The sequence below is a fragment of the Littorina saxatilis genome, linkage group LG7, assembly GCF_037325665.1.
Source record: "Littorina saxatilis isolate snail1 linkage group LG7, US_GU_Lsax_2.0, whole genome shotgun sequence".
Classification (NCBI taxonomy): Eukaryota; Metazoa; Mollusca; class Gastropoda; order Littorinimorpha; family Littorinidae; genus Littorina; species Littorina saxatilis.
In genome coordinates this window covers 33,531,561-33,556,952 of record NC_090251.1, presented here as the reverse complement: position 1 = coordinate 33,556,952, position 25,392 = coordinate 33,531,561, and the positions used below count along the sequence as shown (strand labels likewise).

The window sequence follows — 25,392 nt, the reverse complement described above, 5'->3', positions numbered from 1 at the left end:
GTGTGTGTGTGTGCATACCAAGATTTTTAACTTTTTAAAGGAGATCCAGATTTGTAACAAGTACAAAATTTGAAGCGGTTATGCAGTCGGTTAGGCCAAAAAAAAAAATTGTCTGTTTAGGGTAACATGACCAAAAAAAGTAGGGTCGGTAGGTAGGTAAAGTTTGTTTTTTTTTGTTTGTTTTTTTTTTTTTGTGGTGTAAATGCTATGTTGGCTGAACATTCACTTCTTATATTTGATGAATACATGTTTCAAAACTAACGTATAAATAAAACAGAGAGAAAGGGAGAGAAAGAAACGCCAAATGTCTCTTTTTAGCATTTTTACCTCTTTTTTTTTTTTTTTTTTGAAATCAAAAAAAAGTTTTTGGGTCGGCGCCAAATCGATAGGGTCGGTCGGGTTACCCTAAACAGACAATTTTTTTTTTTTTTTTTACTGAGAACCTTCTTTTTACAGTAAAAGACCTGGTTATAATTAAATAATAACCATGAAACTTGCCGTGTGGCTGAGAAAAGAAACAAACTTGCATTGGTCTCGAATAGCAATAGTCAGCTGATGAGACGATAAAAAATTATAATAACCAACCAACCAACTAACCGGAGTAGAGTACTGTTTTTCTTGATACACCGGTGTAACACATTTTTACTCCACGAAAAATTTACTCCGGAGTGAACATTTTGTACGAAATACTTACTCCGAGTACACCTTTCGTACGAGAAAAGAACCCCCCAAGGCACGAAAAAATTACTCCCTCCAAAAAATTTTATTCCCCATTTTTTGTACTTCCAGTACAATTCTCGTACGCGAAAATGGGATGCGGGCGAAGGGATAATGCCAATATGTGATCTCGCACAAACGAATGTCGCGCTGCCCTTCCACCACCAAGATTAACAGGGGACAAGGGAGTAAACATTTCGTACACCTGGCATGGGAAGTTAAATTGCTCGTGTTAGGGTGAAGTGATTCAAGTCAAGTTATTCGTTATTTCAGAGACATACATACGTCTCTGGTTATTTATTCGTCAGGGAAGTAACATTTGTGTACGAAATGTTTACTCGGAACTCACCTGTCGTGGGGAGTCATTTTCTCGTGTAATGGGGGAGTACTTTGTTCGTAAAGGGAGTAACATTTTCGTACGAAATTTTTACTCCGGAGTAAAAATCTCGTGGGAGTAATTTTCTCGTGTTACACCGGCACACGGCGGCAAAGACTTCGAGTTGAGGGCTTCTTCTCTATGTTTACATGTGACGTCACAAAACACAGCTGACACGCGAAGGAATACATTAGCGAAAATACACATTTTTACACTTTGCTTCCAGAAGCCAACTATAAGTGTCACTCCTCCAAAAGGCCATATTTAGCAGAATCAAACCATCTTTGTCAGCTGAAAAAGAGTTAATGCTATGTTTCAATGACATTTAATTTGGAACTTTACTTGCGCGTAGTACACGCATGTGCCGCTTTGCGTCTAATGGCAGGAGCGAAAGGAAGCAGACGGACCGAAACATGAAACGGAAAAGGTTGTTTCCAACAGCCTTTCTCAACACTGTGTTTGTTCTCCTCACAGGTAATTAATTTTTGTTTGTATTTTTGTAAATCTTTTTATTTTATTTCGTGACGAAGTCCACCCAAGTACTCGTTTTATTTTGCAGGAACGCTTGAAAATGGCGAGCGCAGTGTGGATGCGGCTTCATTTGTTCCGCGTCTGCATCAGCAGCGACAGATCGATCAGACATTTGATCAGAAAAGATCAAGGTTGTCGAGGCCAGATCAACCACGTGGATATTCACCAAAAATGGATAACATGATCAGCATGCATATGGTTGATGTGTTTATGCCACAAATTAGTGCGCGCGTGCTCGGAACAGCGGAACTCGGTGACATCAACAGTGGTGATGATGAAACCAGCGGCAGGACTCGAAGGATACGCTTGAAACGACGGGCACCTGCTAGTAAGGCTCATTCGCAAAATCAAAGACATCCGGCAGCTTCGGAATATGGGGTCGTCGTTGTAAGTATTTTTTGTGTATCATTTGACTATGCTTTCTTAGGCCGCTCCGCCCATCCTCCCCCCCCCCCCCCCCCCCCCCCCCTGACACAATCTACTTTCAATTATATATATATCAGGGATGTCGCTAGGCGTCGGACATCGGTCATAGACCGATTAACTGCCTCAACTGTCCGATTCATATGATCAGGTCTCGGTCTGCAAGTGCAACATTTGTAATCCACAACACAACCACCAGACACAGCAACAAACCAAACTGACACATATAGTGACATACACACACACGCTAGTTACACAGTGAGAGAGAGAGAAAGACATTTGCTAGAGCAACTGGTCCAGCAGGGCATCGGTTCATTATACAGACACTTTATGTAGCCCACTGGTACAGAATCAGTCTCTCTCAGGTATGGAGTAATTTCTTGGTTTCAGTACAGTGGGTTCTTTTAAAAGTAATCATATGGAACAAAGCCATCTCAAATAAGATGAAACAAAAAGAGAAGAAAAGACAACATAAAGAGAGAACAGTTAATAGCAGATGATAATGTGTACGACCACAATGCAGGTCACCTGAAATGTCCTATTCAAATTTGTTACGCCGGTTAAATGTCCTATTCATGTTGATTAAGTCAGGACATTTGTCCCATCAGCACAAATTTGTAGCAACATCCCTGATATATATATATGTACGCTACAAGTACCTGGTAAAAACGTACATGAACCTATTTCAGTTGCGTTCAGTTTGAAAAAGACACATGTATCTAATAATACACAAAGCAAAGGGTTTTTTGGTGGTTTTTTCTTCTTTTTTTTTTCTTTTCCTTTTTTTCATTTCAAGAAATAATAATTGCAAAATTTACATTCTCGTTCTGGACCAGAATATCAGAGCATGTGGGTTTTTCAAACTTTCAGCAGTCTCTGCATGACACATATTCCATCAAATACCAGTTGACGATTATGGTTTCACAGTATTTTATACAGGGTTTTCAAAAATGTGGATAAATATTGAGTTTTAATTTTCCTCAGTAATCGGTCATAGGCAAATACTGGTAGTGATTGATGGCTATAAGCAGGTGTGTTTTCCTAAAGTCACGTGACCTCAAGCCAAACCCACGTGACCTCAGTCAAAATATGTTGTCGGAGATCAGTTGGTATCCCCCTTTATTGGCTCTGTCGACGCCCGCTTTTAACCGCTTGCTTCCCTTTATAAAAACGACCGTAGAGCCTCGTCTTCCCGAACAAAATCTTCCAAGTCTCAAAATCCTTGGGGAATTCCGGGAAGGGAAATGCTTTTCATGCAACGTCGACGCCTTTGGTCAATGCATTTCCGAACCGGAGTACAGCATAATGTCGGTCACACTTGAAATTAACGCTACTTGAGATTGCTTTTCAAACTTATACGAAGTGAACAGCAGCATATGGTCGGTTATCAACTTAACTTACCTAGAACAGTGAGATTGACAGAACGTACAATACACAAATTATACAAACGTAGAAACTCCTAAACCGACAAGTTGACATGTATGCTCGAGAACTCACGGGTAAATTGTTGTCCATGTTTGAAGTTCAACATTCTATTTTCATTCGGGAGAACTGAGTACCAGGTTGGCTTAGTGGTAGAGCCCACGTCTACTGACCTGTCACGGTTTTGAATCGTGTAATTGGCAAGAATATATTTATGACTTTTTTTCTTCAATTTTTTCATTGTTGTTATTTTCTGAACTCGTTATTCTTGTATTTTATTCATTTTAATTCATTTCAAAGGTTTTTTTAGTCGTGTTTTAAAAATTAAATTTAGTTTCTTAGTGCCCATGAACAGCTTTCCCACAATCCCGTATTCTATTTTAGTTCGGCATACTCGACTATTTGTAAAGAAAGTCCAAGGGCATATATGTACACTCTTCAAAAAAAGTTAAGGATCACTTTTTTACAAGCACGCCACACAAAACAGACAAGACCGAATTCTTTCATTTTTTTAAAATTATATAATTGAACAACCAAGGAGTAATGACAAACAAAGCAAAGATCAAACGCGGCAGCGACAATTTAGCTAGAGTGTGTCAAACGTGACAACCCTCGAAAATGGAATTCACAACAATGTGAATCAGTGTCAATAACGCGTGTGCCCTCCGTTGTGTGGCAGGCATTCAACACATCGTTGGCGCATGGAGTGGATCAGGTTGCATATAGATGAATGCTCTGGGAACTCCATTCCACTCCTGCTGGAGCCATTGCAGCAGTTGACCCAGATTGGCAGGAGGAGGGTGATGTTGCTGTACCCGACGACAAAGCTCGTACCACATGTGCTCTATGGGGTTTAGGTCCGGGCTGTTGGCTGGCCACAGCATCCTGTTGACCCTGGCCTGCTGGATGAAGGTGTTTACAGCTGAAGAGCGATGGGGAGGTGCGTTGTCATCCTGAAGAATCGCACGAGGGCCGATCGCTTGGAGGGCTGGAACGACCAGGGGTTGCAGGATCTCATTCTGGTAGCGGACACCGGTCAAGTTGCCCATTACATGGTACAGAGGTGTCCTTAAACGTGTGCTGATCCCTCCCCAGACCATCACAGAGCCTCCGCCAAAACGCTGTCATTCCAGAACAGCTCCTTCTGCGAAGCGCTCTCCTCGACGCCTCCACACTCGGATGCGACCATCAGCAGGTTCCAAGCAAAAGCGGGACTCATCTGTAAACAACACATGAACCTACTGCTGACGTTGCCACCTCACATGTTGAGTGCACCAGGCTCGGCGAGCTGCTCGGTGATTAGCAGTCAGGGTTGTTCCTCGGACTGGACGCCTTGCACGCAAGCCAAAGTTGTGTAAGCGGTTTCGGATCGTCTGACCACTAACAACAGTGTTGGTGGTAGCTTGTAGGCGTTGCCTAATGTTTGCAGTAGCCATTCTTTGTTGCATGGCCTGCCTCTGAATGAAGCGATCCTCTCTTCGTGTGGTGACTCTGGGCCGACCAGAACGTTGTCGCTCCTGCACTCTTCCAGTTGCGTGGAATCTCTGTTTTAGTCTGATGATGACAGAGGGAGCCACTGCAAGCCTCTGGGCCACTTGCCTGGCAGCAACACTGTCTAGTAGCCATCCTATTGCCCTTCCTCTATCCAAATCGCTCAGTTTTCTTCGTGGGGGCATGTTGCCACTGTGCATAATTGTGGCAGCGTGTCAACCTTTAAACACAAGCTGGTGAGCGATGTTCATAGCCAGGACCCTGTTGTAGCACGTGCATCACAACCTTTTGCCCTGACATGGGTTCTGCAAATTTCATGGCGCTATAAAAAAACACCCTTTTTCTTCCAAAATGCAGAAGCTTTTGAGAAGTCCCACAAAGGGAAATAACTCTGCCTGCCAAACAAAATTCTAGGTCAAGACTCATTGTTCATTTGTTAATTCAAACACATTAACCTTTTAATCATTATGTCGATGTTTAATTTTTTGGCAATTTTTTTTATAATTAGATCCGTTTTTTCAACCGATCCTTAACTTTTTTTGAAGAGTGTATATATATGTATCACATCATATCAAGGTAATAGTGGTTGGGGGCTTGTACAATCATTGCTTTATCAAAATAAAGCTACCGCTTAGTTAACATGTTATTACACCTTTCTCTGACTGACTACTTTTATAAAGTGACAGGTTTTTGGTAGGATTTATTAATTGTTCCTACAATTCAAACAATGTCATGTTGAAAATGGAATTCCCTCCCCCATAGCATTCGCCACATGGCCTTTAAAATCGCCTTAAAAACCCATCTGTTCAAACTGCATGTATCTGGATTCATAGACAACTCTCTACTTGTCCTGTTTGAAAAAGATGGCTGTACATGATGTGTGGTGTGGCAGATTCAAGATTGTGTGTGTGTGAGTTGAGATCTTCCACTTACAGTGTTGATTGTACATGATTTATTGTGTGTTGTTTATCTATCTGCATGGTATTGTCCATAGGTGGCTATGAACTAATGTGTTGTTGTAAGTTAATTGAACGTTATTTTGCTAGAATGTATAATATAAATTTGATGTTGTGTTAAATAGTATGTTCTTTTTCATAGTTCATATGTAAAGCGCAGAGAGCATAGATTAATTACTATGGTTTGTGCTTAGTTTATAGGCTGTCGATGTCATCATTATTATTATTAAAGCACGAGCTATTCCGATAATAACTTCAAAGCTTTATAGTGCTTTGATTCAACTTTTACAGTGGACATCCCACCCAGGGCTACATTATAAAGCCTGGAATTTGGAATCTTCCCCCCTGTGTTGGAATTGGAGCCTGAGGGCAGTTAATTACTGTCTTTATCTCCACCAGTTTCACAGCTGGATGTCTCAGCTTCAGGCTAAAGTAGACAACCTGGGACAGCAAGGGTGGCTAATTATTATTAAGCTTGTAAGCTCTCCAAAATCAATACTGTGGTTGGGGAATTTTTCAGCTTTCGAGTGTTACTGAACATGATCACTGAAAATTTATCATAGATTACTTGTCCTTGGCCGTTTATGTATAGATAATGAAAGGGAAGCTTTCTTTGTGTTACTGAACATGATCACTGAAAATTTATCATAAATTACTTGTCCTTGACCGTTTATGTATAGATAATGAAAGGGAAGCTTTCTTTGTGTTTTACTATGATCTTAAAGCTAACTTCTAAGGCGCCAGGTTGGAAAAGTTTACTGACGAATTGGACCGAAAACAAAAAAAGTTGAAGAGACATAATGCTGTACTGTAATTTAGAAACACCAGCAATGAATTGCTCGAAAATGCTCCATAGCTATACTAAATAATTAAAAGAATTGTAATCAGTGAGCGGTTTTATTCTTCCACTCTCCTATGTCAGGAGTCACGACTTCTGTTCCTGATCATGTTTTATTTAGTCCTGATACGCATTCATCAAAGAAGATTAAAACCATTCAATTGAGGAAGTCAAACTTGTAATCTAGCAAGGGAATATTAAGGTCTGGAAAGACTACCAAACACAGCATTTAGATACACGCATGTATGGGAAAAATAGAACGCTCAAAAATAATTCTAAGACATTACTTGAATGTGTGTTGTCATCTATTCAACCCTAAAACTGAGTTCTCTGTAGCTCTTTGCGCGATTTAAAATCTGTAGCTTTAGCAACAGCGCTTGAAGTTGAAAGAAAGTTCTAATCATGCAGGGACGAGGGGTGTACTACAAAAATCGAAACCAGCCGTAGGAGGTTCTGCATGGAGAATTTTAATACAGTCTGAAAACACCAAACATGGCCATTTCCTATTTGAGTAACTGAGTGGTTAAACACTTATTTCAAGGTGTTCCTTATATGTGGTGATGTAATTACAACCCCCAACCTGAACTGTATAGCTCGTGGGGCGATTAGAGACAGTTTTTTGACTCAAGTATATCCCTTTAAAAAAAATGGTCTCTTAAAATTCTGTTCAGCAAAATGAAAAAAATGTGTTGCAAATTGGTTGATTTACTAGTGTTTGCATTATATATTTCTTACTAGAATGAATACCCGCTTCGCCGGGTAGCCGGCTTCGCCGGGAAGAAGTACTTAGAGCCGTCCGAACTATGGACCCGCCAAGCTTAGGTCCCTCCCAGATTCGTGGAATGGGAACAGCACGAAAATGATTCAGTGGCCATAATGCCATTCCTGACCATATCGAGTCCCATCCTTGTCGACGAATGTAACCGTGTTAATCACCTTTGGAGGCGAACTCCACTCAAACAGGACTGAGCAAGTTATGGCTTCTCAAAGGAAGGCCAGTACATAAAATTACACAAAAGCCGCCAGACCACATCACAAACAGAACTGAAGAATGCACAGGTGTTGATTACATAGAGACACACACACTTACACACACACACACACAAACACAGAGAAGCCGTATCTATAGAGAGATAGATGACAGTGTATTTTTCGCGTGGCTATAAATTGATTCGACCTTTGCACTTTTACAGTGAGGATAATTTACGGGTCCAATTTACGTTCTGTACACTGCGTTGACCTTCTAAAAATAGGTAACAGTAACAGAACGCCGGGAATATCCGAAGACGCTCAGCGCAGTGGACAGCGCAGTGTAGTAACTTACAACTGAACGGGAAAGCCACACGAAGGAAGGGAGATAAACGCCAAACACTGGAGAAGATAAGGAAGAGTTACTTATAATGGTGAAATGAACCCAAAAACGAAAATGAGTTCAGCGCTGCGCGCTGAGAGCACGTGTTGAAATATCTCATCGATGATATTGTGTCCGGGGTGTAGCTGAATACGGTGTCCAAATTTGAAAAAGATCCACCGAGAACTTTGGCGTTGTGATGTGGTGTAGCGGCTATGGTGTGTCGGTATGGGGGCCCGGGTAAGCTGAGGTGGAACCAAAATAGCTGAGGTGGAACCAAAATCGGTTCCGCGCTGCGCGCTGAGAGCACGTGTTGAAATATCGACCAGGTTGTGTCGTGTCCCGGGTCTACTTGAATATGCCCACCAAATTTGAAGCAGATCCATCGAGAACTTTGGCCGTGCATCGCGCACAGACAGATACACACACACACACACAGACACACAGACACACAGACACTAGTCGTATATATATATAGATGGTGTACAGTGTAATGCTGATGTTGGAAACATTTCAGAAGTTATATTACTTATAATGTTCCTTGCGTCAAGATATAGGTGTTTGTGGTTTTTTTAATTTTTCAACCACCATTGCTTTGAACGGGCGCGGTATGTGTGTGGTTTTAATGTACAATGAACATGCTTTTTTATTGTACTGTTATTAGTTTAGGCAACTCATTTTTTTGCGATGCTGTTTCTTCTTCTCCATTCAGACGCTGGGTGAAGCTGTAAAGAATCCCAATCGCAGTATCGATGATGCCATGCAACGTATGAGGCAAGCCTTTGCCCAGGTCCTAGACTGGCCTGCAGATCTCATCCATGTTGAGAAAATAAACGTAAGTGCAGAATATAACTCATGATTTTGTTCTCATTGAGTAAATCTATGCAGGGGTCCCGCTGACTTTGAGGTCTTTGTGTAGGTTGACGCAAAACATTATGTATGACGAAGGTGAGTAGTATGAGCATCTCTTCTTGTTTCATCATTTTGCGTTTCTGCACATATCAACAGAGTAGATATAGAGTGCACATGGGTTGAGCTCTGTGTGTACTAATAGAAGGTACTTGTAAGTTGTATTTTTCAGGTAAAATATTTTTTTTAAAAACGGAAATGAAATCAGTAAAATGTAAATGGTCATGCCTAATACAGGTTCATATTTCGTTCAGCAGAATCATCACACACCCATCACCCCCACCCCGTGTTATCACTGGTATAACTTTAAAGAAGAATATGGGAGGGATATGTATAAGTTAACGTCCGTTCATCCATGGTATCATGTGGTATCTTGAGGGAGAGCCTCGGGTAACATCATCACTTTCGTTCACCCTGTCGAGACGAGGTACCATGGATGAATCGGAGGTGTTATGTATAGAGGTTACAACACGAGTGGTTTTTTATATGGCTTGTATTTCAGTCAAGACCTAGTGGATGAATATCAAGTGAGTCCCTTTGATATTCCCGCTGGGTCTTGACTGAAATACAAGCCATATAAAAAATCACGAGTGTTGTAACCTGTATATCCCATGAAGATCTAAAAGACAAAGTGTGACGGAAACATCAAGCTTTAGTTGTCTGTTCAGATGAGGCACCTCTGCACATACCTAATATTCTAAAGGCACGTCTGTTGCATGATCTATGTCAAGTCGGTGCATAATGGTGGCTTGGTTCTCCCCGTCAGTTGAAAGCCTCTTACGGTGATTTGACTGAATACATAGTGGTTACACACGCATCTCCTGAGATCTTGGACACGTACACCTTCATCGTCTATAGGGCCTACTGCGCTGCAGAAGAGCTAGAAATACTTGCAAAATGCATTAAACAGCTTGTCCAGAGAACAATCGTAGTCGATGATGTACCGATAAGGGCATGTGTACCGAGCACGCTTGTAACTTCACAAGAGCATAGCCTGAACATAGCAGTGCTGGTCGGACGGACTGGGTTTTTAACGATTGCTAGTTTGACTTCTGTTTTAGTAGAGAGAGCAGGCACCAACGAGCACACACACTCAAACACATACGGCTTGTCATGTTGATCACAAGAGAATGGAAGGCAACATAACAGAGTACGTCCCCAGAATATGACGCGATGGACGTAAGACGTGATGAAATCTATGACGCTGTGATGATAGTCTCGGCAAGTCGAGACTAAAACTCAGCTATAGCATTGAACGACTCTCGCACAAGTTCTCAAAAGCGTGGTAACCCCTTGCACATCCGGTCGATAGGTACATGTGCATTTTGGAATGTCAAGGACGACAGAAAGTAGAGCCAGCTATGATGTATTTCGTGCACCCTTATTTATCCACTATTTTATCTGTTATAAGAGTGCAATAGTTACATCATAGATGTAACAAGAGAACAATGGAAATAAAGAAATATTACCTAGAGTACATTTACAGAGACAAAGAAGGGATATACAGGGCCTCACATCCATGAGAGGTAGCATAGGACAATTAATGTCCTGGCCAATGTAAAAGTGATAGGACATTTGTCCTGAACAAAAACAAATCAATAGGACATTTTTTTCCCGTAACAAAACGTAAATATTATTAAACTTGACTAGTTTCTTGGCACGAGGGTAAAAGAACAAAAATACTTTTCTTGGCAAAAAGTGAGCAGCTTTGACTGCCACAGCTGCCCCCTTTTCTTGTTTTGTCAGCTGTCGGGTTTCAACTATCTCCTTGTCTCTCTGGAGAGATGGCACTTGCACACTAATAGCGCTAGCGCATGGTCTTTGGTTTCTTGATGATCGGTAAGGGCCGATTTGCGAAAGTTCGAACAGCCAACGGTAAAAGTGTTGGACTTCCCTGTGTGCTGACATGAGGTGCAAAACATAAGTTTCCTCTCTGGGTCATGCGACATCCACGGGAATGATGTTGCCCAGCTTGCTCCGCCTGGCGTCTGGCATTATGGGGTTAGTGCTAGGACTGGTTGGTCCGGTGTCAGAATAATGTGACTGGGTGAGACATGAAGCCTGTGCTGCGACTTCTGTCTTGTGTGTGGCGCACGTTATAATTATGTCAAAGCAGCACCGCCCTGATATGGCCCTTCGTGGTCGGCTGGGCGTTAAGCAAAAACAAACAAATGTTGCCCAGCTTGAGACGAAGTTACGCGTGGGGGTGAGGGAGGGGGTAGTGTCTTTCTTCGGCTCCGATGTTTGACCATCGCGATCGACATTCTCACCTGGGCGATCGGGCTCTAACTGCTCTGGGGCTGGAGGAAGCTCAGTTTCCGTGCTACAGACAGATGATGAGGGAAGGGACTTGAAGTGTAATTTCTTCTGTCCCTTTTCTGGGATCAGTTTTCGTTTAGGCGGCATGTTTGTTATTTTCGGGGAAAGCGCGAAGGGAGGCAACTCTCAACTGGCTTCGAGCATTCCGAGTTGCGAGCCTTGGAAACTCTTTGGTACTAGAGGCACAAAGTGTCTAATTTCGTCTGCTACACATCGCTTCGCAATACATCGATAAAATAGCATTCAAACTACTGTAAATTGAGAAGTACTGACGATGTCCGGATCAAATGATAGAATAATCGGTCATTGACCACTTTGTGACAAAAACATTTGTCCTCCTGCATGAAAAATGTATAGGACATTTGAAAAAAATATCCTCATATGTCCGATGTCCGACGTGGATGTGAGGCCCTGGATATATATTTATATCCAATGACCCATCAAAGGTAATTTTTGCTTTGAAATGTTTTCACATCAAAAGTATAATTTTTGCTTTGAAATGTTTTCACAACGTACAGATAAATTAAATCTGCAAAATCATTATCACAAGACTGGCACTATACTTTGTCATCTGCTAAAGATCTGGATCTGGAACTTGACACAAACGGAGTGTGAAGCTTCCTATCGTTCCTTCATTGACCGGCAAAAATGCCCAATCCGCTGTCATTTTGCTGCGGTTCTTTGTCTCTTCTTTTCACTTATTTGTCAACATTGTAACGGCATCCCAAAAAACTATTCTAGCTGTTTCCAGACACAGGTTTAGCAGCCACTTTCGAGTGGCTTGCTCCGCATTAGGTCTTTTGAGTCTGAAATGATAAGACAGAGTTATGAACAGACAAAAACAGAGACATGGGAAAAGAAAAACATTTTACTCTCATGCAGACATTATAATAAGACATGAAGAAGGTACACGCAAAGGAAAGAGACTGACGTCATTAGTTTTTGTTCGATCAGTTCCGTAAAGTCAGCAGATCGCTAATGCAAATGGTGCTGGACTGTGATCAGACTTGTGGCAGTGTGAGAACACAAAACTTTCGTTGTTTTCTTTGGCATTGAAGCAGTGAAACAATCGCTGTTTTGTCTCAGTCGGGTTCTAAACAACGAAGTGACTGTGGTAAGATGAACAAAGTTAAAAAAACAAAGGAATACTGTACTCACCGATACAAGAACGAGACAAGACGGTACGAATTTTGGCTTATGGAAGCTTCATCAGGAAAAACAAGAACACACAAGACAACAAAAAGCAGACGCAACACGGAACGAACAAGGTTTGGGTTGGTACGTACTGTACTTGCTTTGTTGACATGTTAATGAGGGCTTCGTGAGACAAATCAATGAATCTATCGTCTGGAAGAAAGGTCTGTTAAAAAAAAAAGTACAAAATAGGGTAATGAGGCGTTTATCGTTTGCTAAAGAAATTATCTGTGGTTAATTTTATCCGTTTTGAATTATGTTTACAGGAACCATAAGGCTTTGAAATAAAACATTTCTTGCATTGTTTGACTATCGGAACACTGCAATCGCAGTTGGCAGATTGAACCTGTGAATGGGTGCCACCTTCGATCGTAGCAAGATTCTGAACAGAGAGGGGTCAGGGTTGCAGTCACGGGTTCAAGAATATTGCTCAGGGCAAAGGTCTGTGCAATATCGCGCTAGATTTGCTCACTAGAATAAGAGACAAAGAAGTAAGGTAATGGATATCAAATGGAATATGTTACCTGGAGAAGACAGTATTATTTGTCTCGCTGTCCAGTCAAACAGTTATATAGACGTGTGATCGACAAGAAAAAGAAGAAAAATGGATATGTAATTTACCATGCGCCACACCTCAGTATATGCATGGATGGACAGTTGGTTCAGATGTCGATCTTCAGTGAAGGTTATCAATCGCTGTAAGGCAAGGTGAGTAATTGCATACAAGTCAGGCAAATAATTTGTTCAGTCTATGAAGCATGCTAAAACATTCAGGGGAAAATCAATAAACTGTTCCAGCTTATCTGGGGTGTGCAATGGCAGAGGGTGTTGATGTTTTCACTTGGTGGAACCAGGACTAAATCAGCTCCAGTAATTATTCATAGGTTTGCTTTCTGGAGAAGATCCGCAATGCGCCTGATGCGTTTTGCTCTCTGAGTGTAAAAGAGCGATTGATCGAAGCTCATCATGTATACCGCATCCTTTGAGGTTTGAAGAGGGAAAAAGTGTGCAGAAAAACTTGGTCTAGGATCTTCTTTTCTTCTTCTGCATTCCTGGGCTGCGACTCTCGCATACACTCATAGGCATGAATTGGCTTTTACTTGTAATGCCTGGTTATTCCCTGCTTTTTTGACAGTCATACTCCGATTCCGGGGGACTACTGCAGGTCTAGGATCCGGGTCATTCCAGCTAGTTGTGTAATGTTGTTGAAGGGATGGCCAAATCTCAAAATTAAAACTCGCCAGCCGGGCAAGTAACTTCAAGAAAGTCACTATCCCGCCAGAAATGTTGCTGGCCCGGTAAATACGACAGTTGCTGCATCTGCAGTGTTTATTATGCTTTGAAATTAGATAGTACAACCAGAATTAGTGTTGCATTTGTCCAGAATTTTTTACTAGCCCCTGGCTATCGAGCGAACAATTTGGCCATCCATGTTCTTGTATAAATGTAGATCTTAGAAGTGTACATGTACTTTTTTTCTTTTGTTCTTCGGCTTTTAGCTTGCTTACATAAGAGTTTAAAATTATCTCCACAACTTATAAAGTATACTTTTACACTAGAATTATGTTTAAACAAATTAAGTATGTATGTTTAATATTATTCTTATGAAGGTTTTTTTACAACTATTTAGAATAGAACAGGATGGATGTTTTGAATGTCAATCACTGGGAGCAGTCAGAAGAGTAAGAATTTTGTTTTGTTCTCACTATCATTTGCTTATGAAGATCATGATGTTGTTCTATTGCTTAGTCAGTCCTAGAAATAATGTCCTAGACCTGTCTTACCTTGCTGTTATCAGTATTTTTGCCCTCTTTCATTACGATGCTATGGTATTTCTGTGGGTCTCCACATGTGTTTGTTTATAAGGCGGAAGTGACCTCCCCTTGTACACAATAGGCCCTCAGAGGAAGCCTACGGACAGACTAGAATAGAACATGCACATAACACAGAATGTCTGCACAGCACACACACACACACAGCAATACAGCACACCGTCTTGTACCTCCTTCTGCCCTGCCGAAGTCGGGGTATCCTTTTTAATCCACCGAACAATTAATATCCACAGCCATGTGTGTCTCCTGCCTCCGAACACACACGCTACAGAGCTCGACTCGATGTGCGCAGTTTCGTATAAAAATTATTTTCCAAATTTCCCCACTGTGTTTTATAAAATAATCATATTATGAAAGCACTTACATTCTTATCTTAGTTGTTATGTATTCATTGTTAGTAAACATCGGCATTATTCATGTTTTACTTTAAACGCAATCATTGTTATTTATAGATCACAGGCACCTGATGTAAGTAGGTCACACACGTGTAAATGTTGTGCCCAGTCCTTGTTTTTGTTTCTGTTATTATTTTAGTTAGCAGGTCTAGTTGAGCACGTATTAAGTATCATGTACCCACGTGGAAATGTGATACTATTTATTTGCATGTATGATACAGGTACAAATGTGATAATTGTAGGCTTATACTAGTGATTACTGTGTGTGATACATGAAATGTGATATGAATGCTGTTTTTATATGTTATACTCTTACTTTCTCCCAAGCGCAAGACAAATTCTTCTTTGAAAATTGAAGCCAATAAAATTTGAGTTGAGTTGAGTTGAGTTGGATGATGGATTTTTTTTTAATGATGGCAAAAAAAAGATATTTGTCAAGACTTTTGTTTGTTTGTTTGTTTGCTTAACGCCCAGCCGAACACGAAGGGCCATATCAGGGCGGTGCTGCTATGACATATAACGTGCGCCACACACAAGACAGAAGTCGCAGCACAGGCTTCATGTCTCACCCAGTCACATTATTCTGACACCGGACCAACCAGTCCTAGCACTAACCCCATAATGCCAGACGCAATCAATCAATCAATCAATATGAAGCTTATATAGCGCGTATTCCGTGGGTACAGTTCTAAGCGCTTGTCGAAGAGTTGTCAACACAGGACTAACAAAGAAACTAACATCTACAGACGGACACAAACCCTATCACACACTAGCAAACCCTGATAAACATACAACAAACAACTGTTTTAACACCAATGTACACATCAATAGCTAGGTCCAAACAAAATAATATTAAACACAAAGAAAACACCTCTCACAGAGCACAGCACAAGAATGTCTTTTGGGGCGGAGCAGCCACTAAATTGCCAATTTTAAAGTCTTAGGTATGACCCGGCCGCGGGGTACGAACCCATGACCTCCCGATCACGAGGCGGACGCCTTACCACTAGGCCAACCGTGCCGTTCATTTGTCAAGACTGCTCATTATTAGTACAAAGTAACATCATAACACACAAAGTCAGTCTCTACTCTTTATCTCACAGTCATAATAAGTCGGCTGTAAACAAAGCATCCTCCATGTCTCTCTTTCCCGGGGCGGTGTGCGGGTCCGTGTAAATTTAAGCACGAGTCCTTCTTTTTTCTTCTTCTTTGTGTTTATGGGCTGAAACTCCCACGTTCACTCATGTTTTTGCACGAGTGGATTTATATGTGTATGCATGACCGTTTTTACCCTGCCATTCAGGCAGCATATGCCTTCTGTCAATCGGTGTCATGCGTTATCAGTCTTTAGGTGTCATAGGAATAGAATGGTCATGCCATGCATGTCACCCATTTAAGTTAAGACTGTGCATGTGATGCTGGTATACTTGTTTTGTAAACTGGTATAATTTCCAGAAAGACAGGAAGAATTCCGTTAAAAACAAGTCACTCCATGGGTCATAACATACATTCATTCAAACTACAGTGTAGCAATACCTGATTTAATATAACTTGAAAAATGGTCCAATGCAACCATAACTGGCCGTGGCTGACTGGTTGAAAGTTTCTTTTCTAGCTGGCATTGTCATGTAATCGTGCGTGAAATACCAGATATTTCCAGTCAACACAAACACAGATTCAAGAACATGCAATGATTATAGTGTGCTATTGAAGGATGTGCATCAAATGTAACAATTCAAACACGTGCATAAGGGTAGCTGAGTGTCAACACAAAGGAGACCAGAGATCTTTTGTGTTGGTGTGTCAACCCTCACAATACAATTTAATTGCATTACATTAGCAATTTAAACATATGCATAAGCATAGCATTGTTCACAAGTAGGCTGTCAAAGAGTTTAGGGTGTCAATGTTATTCCATCACAATACATCTGTACTGCTGTACCATAGTGCCAAATGTATTGTGTTACAGAATAGCACTTTGAAAATCGATTGTTTACTGTTGTAAACGCGGTGATCGGGCTTGGTGTTGTGTAAACTGATACGAACCAACCCTAGGCAAGAGAAACAACAAAAAGACCAGTCATTTGATGCATCAACCAGTCACTTCGAGTTGAAAGAACATGGCAGCAGCTTTATTTTGACATGAAATCCAATCCAATGCAATTGAAGAGATCAAATAACGAAAATATTCCGATATTTTCACTCACAGAAACGGTGAAATACGTCATGACATTTCAGGTTAGCACTCACAGTGTAAAGGTACGTTTACATTATCCTAACACTTGCCATCTCGCTGGTTTAATTCCCGTTACCGGCGCGTGTTATTCGTCACCGCATGTCATGCAGTTTTGTTTATGGTGACCGTGGGAGCAGGTCTTGACTTGCCAGCCGGCTGCGGTGTCTGGAGTTTCCTCTGCCCTAACTTTTTGAGTCTGCCATCTAGCGATGTCCCTGTTAATTCCTCAATAATGGTTAAAGAAAAAGCGGATTTGGGGTGGGGGGAATAAGGGGGCGGGGTGGTGGTGTACAGAAAAACGGCGTTTTTTCCCCACCAAAGTGAATGCATTCATTTTACAATTCACAGTACTTTTGTCATATATTATAGGCCATATCAATACTGATTATAATATATATATATTAATAATTCCCGATCTGCACGCATCTTCCACTAGTTGTTTAGCTTGTCTAAGAGAGACAGTGAGGAAGGCGCGAAAGTTTTGCGAGGACAGTGTGAACAACCGTGTTTGTTCGGAACGGGATGTTTACCATCTGGAAAGTGCCAAGCAGGTGGCTTGTGATAGCCAGCTCGCAAGCTTGTTCCAGAGATGTGAACACGCCATTAAAGGCAAGATGTGTCATACCAGTTCTCAGTATTTATTATTGAGGCATTTTTCCTGTGTGTGCAGTTTGCAGGCAATGTTGTGGAACTGTCATTTTTCCGGCCGGAAGTGGGGAGTGACATGCAGCCAGTACCGGTGCCAGCCAAGGAGATCCTCAAGCACCCCAATCTCCTGCAGGAGCTGCAGAACACGGTGCCAGAGCTCAAAATACAGCAGCTTACACATGAGGTGAGAAAACTTCAGGTGGAAGTATTGATTGATAGCATCAGTAAGTTGGTTTTGAATGAGAATGTCCACGTGATGATTCGATGAGCCTTGTAGTTTTCTTGCACAAAATTCTTAGATAGAATTAGAAAGAACTTTGTATGACAGTCTTAATGGAGAGAACATGTGTGTGTGCTTCTGTGACTGTCTGTCTGTCTGTCTGTCAGTAGACTGGCTATCAGTCTGCCTAAGTTTGTGTGTTTCTTTCAACGATGTAAAACAGCTTGAAATGTGTAAATACAGTTGAACCTCTCTTTTACTACCATACAACCTGCTGAAAGTGGTTATTATTTTAGACGGGTGGTGGTTATATTGTTAGGATCCCCTTCTAGCAAACCCCCTAGTTCCTTTTATGGTCCAATATTCATATAAGTTAACACCAGAGCCGGTTTGATCTTGTAAGTTGCTAAGATATTCTCATTTAATTTGATGTTCATCCTAAGCATGGTTTCTTTTCTCACCTTTATTGCAGCATGGGATCATTTATGCTGTGTATGATTCCCCCGTTTGGATGCAACCCTATTTTCCGTACATCGTGGCTGGAGGTTCCATTCTTGTCGTCTTTGTCTTGGGTATAACGGTGAGCATTAGTTTTCCTGCTCTGGCTTTCAATTTGAGTTGATGGTGTACAGCTTGTCTGTTTTGCAGACAGCATTACTTAAGTTTTCACGTTGTGCACCTCGACCCTGCTTTTAATTAGTACCAGTGTAAGTAAAGTTGGTGATTTCCTTCTTTAAGGTACAGTGGTCCCTACGATGTGTGGCCCCTGCCATGCGAGGACACCTTCCTTAAAAGGACACCTTCTTCTTCTTCTTTGTTCATGGGCTTAGACTCCCACGTTCACTCATGTTTTTAGCACGAGTGGATTTTTACGTGTATGACCGTTTTTACCCCGCCATTCAGGTAGCATACGCCGATTTCGGGGGAGGCATGCTGGGTATTTTCGTGTTTCTATAACCCACCGAACTCTGACATGGATTACAGGATCTTTTCCGTGCACACTTGGTCTTGTGCTTGCGTGTACACACGAAAGGGGTTAAGTCACTAGCAGGTCTGCACATAAGTTGACCTGGAATATCGGAAAAATCTCCACTCTCAACCCACCAGGCGGCAGCGACCGGGATTCGAACTCACGATTTCCCGATTAGGAGGCCGACGTCTTACCACCACGCCACTGCACACCTTCTGGCATCCCTTGTCTATTATCTCTACCAAAATGTATCTGTCATGACAGGCCACCTGCAATGCAGGAACACTCTCTACTGGTCCCAAGGGTGTACTTTCATCACAGGTACCACTCTGCATATCAAGGCCGCTCGTTTGTTTGAATTATTTGTTTCCGTAATTTTAAACAACCATGCAAGGTTGCACTTTTTTCTGTGAGCATTTTGAGCTCCAGTGAGTTCGGGTGTTCCTGCCGGAGCAGTTTAAATCAGTTATGTTTCACAGACTTTGCAGAAATAAGAAGACAAATTGGCAGAAGAGGTAGTGATACAAAAAATAATAGAATCACACAAAACTGTTGACAACACAGATAAAGAATAGTGACTGGATTCCAAATACAGTGGTATCTGTAGGAAAGGGCACCTTGAAAAACAAATCCTACATTGCAGGTGACCTATTTTGACGGGTAGAATGTGGTCAAAATAACGGACAAAAGGAAAATAGAAAATGTCCTTTATAAGAAGGTGGCCTCTCGTGAGATGGGCCTCAAAATACTACAGTGGTACCTGCGATGTATGGCCCCTCTGATGAGAAGACACCTCCCTTAAAAGGACACCAGCTGGTGTCCCTTTGTCTATTATTTCTACCAAAATGTACCTGTCATGACAGGCCACCTGACCGGCACGGTTGGCCTAGTGGTAAGGCGTCCGCCCCGTGATCGGGAGGTTGTGGGTTCGAACCCCGGCCGGGTCATACCTAAGACTTTAAAATTGGCAATCTAGTGGCTGCTCCGCCTGGCGTCTGGCATTATGGGGTTAGTGCTAGGACTGGTTGGTCCGGTGTCAAAATAGTGAGACATGAAGCCTGTGCTGCGACTTCTGTCTTGTGTGTGGCGCACGTTAAATGTCAAAGCAGCACCGCCCTGATATGGCCCTTCGTGGTCAGCTGGGCGTTAAGCAAACAAACAAACAAACAGACAGGCCACCTGCAATGTAGGGACACTTGTGGATGGTCCCAAGGGTGTCCTTTCATCGCAGGTACCGCTGTATTTGTATTTGAACTGGCATGTGATCGTGTTATTCTTATCTACCCAGACATATGCCTGTTTCTGCCGAGCCAAAGACGGTATGGACTTATCTAACAGTCCGGAGAGCCTGGGAAGTCAGACGCTTTACCATCAGCAGCAGCAGCAACAACAGCAGCATGTCTTATACCCTGATGTTACTCCAGACCTGGGTTCCCCGCTGGCTATACAGCCCTGCGCCGCCCCAATCTTTGTGCCTGTCGGGTTTGTAACCACCCCAGTCCCAGCCCAGCCCGTCAGGAAGAAGAGAAAAGGACTGCTGGAGAGGTACATATTAATTAAGTCTGACAGTTTCTGTCTATCTTTCGTAGATTGTTAATTTCTTTGTGTGTTTACTTGTTTTATTCAGTCGTACATATCCTACATCTTTCATGATACCACTAGAGATAATTCGGTTGAGAGAGCTCTGTAAGTTTGGCTTCATTTGCATAGTTTTTCCAAATTTGGTAATCGACTGTTTGATTTACTGTGTTTTAGGGTTGTTGAGTTTACTTTCTCTCTGTCCCTCTCATTAAAAATGTAATTGCTGAGAATGGCAGTGCAACGGTAGATTCTCCATAGTCATATGTATATCGTTTTCACACAATGCAGCTAATAAATGCAGCTAATAACACTGTTGTTATTATGATCATTGGCTTCAAAGCGAACAAAATGTTAAGAAGTGTTAATGTGACATTAGTTTCAGGCTTCGTAAATCTGAATCTGAGCTTTTAGCTGTACGTTTGTGTTTGAAGTAGGCGGGTGTCAAAGGGTGTGTGTGACATAGGTTTCAGGCTTCCTAACTCTAAATCTGAGCTTTTAGCTGTACGTTTGTGTTTGAAGTAGGCGGGGGTCGAACGCATCGCTCACTCTGGACCTCCAGGCATCTCCCGACATGAGGGGCTGGGATGGGACTCCTCCAAAAGAAAGGTGAGGTCAAATCCACAAGACTTTCTTAAAAAATAAAAAGAATGTTATGCTTTTCAGTCCAGTAAGGACAAAGTTGAACACAACATTTTCAAAGCACATAAATCCCTTAAACTTCCACTATTTATTTATTAAAAAACATTTTGGTATATTTTCTCTGCAGATTCATGCTTCAGATGTGATGTGTGGATTTTTTCCAAGTGAATTTCTTGCATTATTTTTTTCAACAAGCGAATCTGCAAGGATGCAGAGTGCCTAGGTCATGGCAAATGAGGTTTTGACTCTACTTAAAATTAGATTAAAGATAGGGGATGTTAACCCACATCCAAGTTATGTGTTTTATCTGATTTCATTCCTTGATGCCCTCTGTTCTCATTTCAGTGACAGAAGTGTCTCTCTGGGAGTAAAATGTGTGCATTGATACCTTTCTCTGTGTTTCAGCACTGGTTTAGAGTTTCTCATGTCTGCTGGAAACCGACTCAGCCGTAGAGACTTAAGGAATGCTGCCAAAAATACAAAAGTTCTATATGAAGAATTTTGGGTAAGTTTGAATTCAACCAATTTATTTTGAGTATATATTTTATAATTAATTTTGTGTACTCTTCTAATGTAATTCCATTTTTCCCCTGCTATTTTATGGTCTTCACCGGGCGGGGATGTAGCTCAGTCGGTAGCGCGCTGGATTTGTATCCAGTTGGCCGCTGTCAGCGTGAGTTCGTCCCCACGTTCGGCGAGAGATTTATTTCTCAGAGTCAACTTTGTGTGCAGACTCTCCTTGGTGTCCGAACACCCCCGTGTGTACACGCAAGCACAAGACCAAGTGCGCACGAAAAAGATCCTGTAATCCATGTCAGAGTTCGGTGGGTTATAGAAACACGAAAATACTCAGCATGCTTCCTCCGAAAGCGGCGTATGGCTGCCTAAATGGCGGGGTAAAAACGGTCATACACGTAAAAGCCGTGGGAGTTTCAGCCCATGAACGAACAAACAAACAAACAAAATGGCCTTCATTTTTTGCCATATGCATATATTTATTGAGTTGTATTTAGACATTTTACTTATTGATATTCTTTTGCAGGAAATACCCATGAATCATCCAGAAAAAGTGTCAGTAGCAGGCTCAGGCATGAAGAATCGCTATAAGACTATTATTCCAAGTAAGTACTGTCCATATTATTCTGAATGGAAAAGGTGAATTAATTAGTTCCATGTTTCAGACATAAAGCCCTTCCTATGAATAAATGTAGATGTTAAGGTGAAGCTGTACACAGTTTATTATTTGAACTAAGATATACTTTTAACAATGAACCCCTTGACTGACGGACACTTTTTTTTAAATGTATCAATCAAATAAACAAATTATAATGTGCATGTCAAAACGACGACATAGAGAACTCAAAAGGGAGGCAATCATCGTACTGCAAATCAATTGGCAATTTACGGGTGTTGTCTCCCTTGGACTATTGACTCTTGGTGATGTAACCTGATTGAAAATGTGGAAGATGGCAGTCAAAGGATTAATTGAGCAGAATGATTCAGTACACATATTTGCTCAAAAGGATCTCAGAATGATCAATATGTTCAGTTTGTGAGAGAAAAAAAATTCAGAATATGGGCTTTGCATTTCCTATTAGATCAGCTTATGATTGAAATTGGTTGGTAAACGACAGTGTGATATTTCAATCTTGCAGATGAACATTCACGGGTGATTTTGCCTGATGCTGATCAGGACCCCCTGACTGCTTATATCAATGCCAATTATATACGGGTACGTTCAAGGTTTAAAAAGATGGCCACGATATTTTGTCTCTGCTGGTCTTAGCAGTTCTTGCTGCTTTTAAGACAGAAATGAACCGTATGTTTGACAATGAAAGATAAGAAATTTGTTATGTACTGAAAGGGGTGTTGTTAAAGGAACAGTCCTGGCTCACCATCTCAGATCTGCAGACCTGGCTTTTACATGGGATAAGACCATCCCTCTATTTGGTAACATACCAAAAATTAACAGCCTTGGTTTTCTCTGTGCACAGTGGGACATTTTGATGAATTAATTGAACAATTTGTAACTCACCACAGCAATCAGTCGGGGTGTTGATTTTTGGTATGCGACCAAGTGGAGGGATGGTCTTGTCCCATGTTAAAGTAGCAAGCTCAAGGAAAGATCACTCTCATTGCAAGCGAAACCTTGTTAAAAGTCCAGGATCCAATTTGAGTTCAAACATATTGGTCTGGTAACAGGCAAGTGTGCTGTTTAATGACTGCTATACTATGAACACAAGTGATCAAAATCAGGAGTCTAGACAGAAAACTGCTGATTCATTGATAACTTGGTCGTGAGGTAGTGGAATATCCAAACGAGAAAATCGAGTGTTAACACTAGCTTTAGAAAGAGTGCACCACTGATTGAGATTTTTACATCCACAGACGATCCTTCTCTCAAAAAAAAAATATGTAGATCTGCTCGTAAAAGTCTCATTTGGGAGGAGAGAACAACCTGCCCTCCCTTTAAACAAGTACACACAGATAGTTATGAATGCCGACAGATGATAAACTGTTCCAGCTAGGTCATGATTCAATTTCCAAAGTTGTAAGCAATCTGTGAACTTAAAAAAACCATGATCCTTCATTGTGAAGTAGTAGATATGGCACCACGGTCATGTGTGAATCATTGCTTGTCTCTCTTCATTCAGGGAATCAAATCAAATTAACTTTATTATTTCACATGGAGAAATTGCAGTGGTGGTGCATGTAACATAAAGACAAAAGAAACACTACAACATTAATATTATATTTAAATATATGTACTGATTAATAACATTGTTCTCAACTAAAAACCTCTCTGCATAAAAATCTCTTCATTCAGGGAAAATAAATTAAATCTATACAATTCTTGACATTTTCCATTCTGCTCTGTGTTGATGATACCAGGGTTATGAGGGAGAGCAGCGTGCCTATATAGCCACCCAGGGCCCCATGGCGCACACCATAGTGGACTTCTGGCTGATGATCTGGCACGAACGCACCCCCATCATCGTCATGATCACCAAACTCAAAGAGAAAAGCAAGGTATGATCACAGGGCTGATTAGCTTGGAATTTAATCTTGGGGTGTACTTATAATACTAATTATAAAACAAAAAGACCAAAAAGAGATGTACTCACGTTGGAAGGACGAAAACGAAACAAATGCAGGCGACGTTTCGACCACTTGGGTCTTCATCAGGCACAAGAAGTACACAAAAAGGAAGAAGACAGATGACAGAAGACACTAATTATGGTTAAAATGATAAAGGTACAAATCTTACTTTTCGAACAACATTCAAGGATGTAGAATCAGAAAGATTATTAGTAGAAAAAGTGTGTACATTCCTGTATGGTTGTTTTTGTTGTTACTGTGCTTGTTCGTAATGCCAGAGGTTTGTTTTCTGCATTTTTGTGGGTTGAACTCGTGTGTACATGCAGTCATGAAAGAGAGAGAGACTGTGTGTGTGTGAGAGAGAGAGAGATCGTATTTGAACCATGTATAGTTGACTGTAAGATTAAGCATAACTTCCTCTAATTCATTGTTTTCATCTTTCAGACAGCAGTATGTGTTCATTAGCAGCAAGTATTATTGTATATTGTTGTTATTAATTTCTCTGTGTGTGACATAATACGGCTTTGTTTGCAGCCAAAGTGTGAGAACTACCTCCCAGAGAACCATGGTGTGTACGGCGACATAGAAGTGACAGTTGCCAAGATTATACAGAAGAGGGGATATGTGGTCAGACATTTACACCTCAAAGTGAGTAAGCTGTACTGGTGAAGTTTAGTAGCATATTGGAAAAGCAGAAATTCATAGAAAGGTCACAGTGCCAACATTCTTTACATTAAGTCAAGTTAATTTTCACTTAATGTTTTCGGATAGGCCGGGAAGCCAGTGATGGCGCTAGTATTTGTTGAAACTGGTACACAAACTTTTATGATGAAAACTATCCAGAAAAAAAGGTAGGCTGGTCATTGGAACCAGTAAGAGTCCAACTCAGAGTTCTTGTTGTGTTGTTTTACCAGCGAAAAAAACGGTAGTTCTAAAAATCAACCGGTAGGTTATACCGGCAGCCAATTATTTTCCGGTGTTTTCTCATTTCAACCGGTAAAATACCGGTAATTACCGGTTAACGCCAATACTGGGAAGCCAGACAAGGGTTGGTTGATAGGTTATTATTTTGTATCGTCTCTTCAGGAAGACAAGGGTGGTCATGTGAGTGTGTGTACGTGTAGAGCTGTCCCTGGAAACTATACTCAGCAGACCTTCATGAATTCATGCAGATAATATCCCACATGTTTTTGAGTTTATTTTCATTTTGTCAATAAATTTCTTTGATGACGTCATATTCAGCTT

The 25,392-nt window shown here is 41.3% G+C and overlaps 1 protein-coding gene across 1 annotated transcript in view; it reads left to right on the top strand.

Annotated features, from left to right (window-relative positions):
- Nucleotides 1-1,479: 1,479 nt before the first annotated feature.
- Nucleotides 1,480-25,392, top strand: part of LOC138971234 (receptor-type tyrosine-protein phosphatase R-like) — a 36,856-nt gene continuing 12,943 nt past the window's right edge. Inside the window, exons 1-12 of the mRNA XM_070343923.1 lie at nucleotides 1,480-1,567; nucleotides 1,653-2,011; nucleotides 8,818-8,940; nucleotides 17,661-17,822; nucleotides 18,331-18,438; nucleotides 20,117-20,373; nucleotides 20,929-21,015; nucleotides 21,454-21,553; nucleotides 22,091-22,169; nucleotides 22,704-22,780; nucleotides 23,941-24,078; nucleotides 24,682-24,795. Of these exons, the coding sequence (XP_070200024.1) occupies nucleotides 1,507-1,567; nucleotides 1,653-2,011; nucleotides 8,818-8,940; nucleotides 17,661-17,822; nucleotides 18,331-18,438; nucleotides 20,117-20,373; nucleotides 20,929-21,015; nucleotides 21,454-21,553; nucleotides 22,091-22,169; nucleotides 22,704-22,780; nucleotides 23,941-24,078; nucleotides 24,682-24,795 (1,665 nt within the window). The 5' untranslated portion in view covers nucleotides 1,480-1,506. The remainder of the gene's footprint in view (nucleotides 1,568-1,652; nucleotides 2,012-8,817; nucleotides 8,941-17,660; nucleotides 17,823-18,330; nucleotides 18,439-20,116; nucleotides 20,374-20,928; nucleotides 21,016-21,453; nucleotides 21,554-22,090; nucleotides 22,170-22,703; nucleotides 22,781-23,940; nucleotides 24,079-24,681; nucleotides 24,796-25,392) is intronic.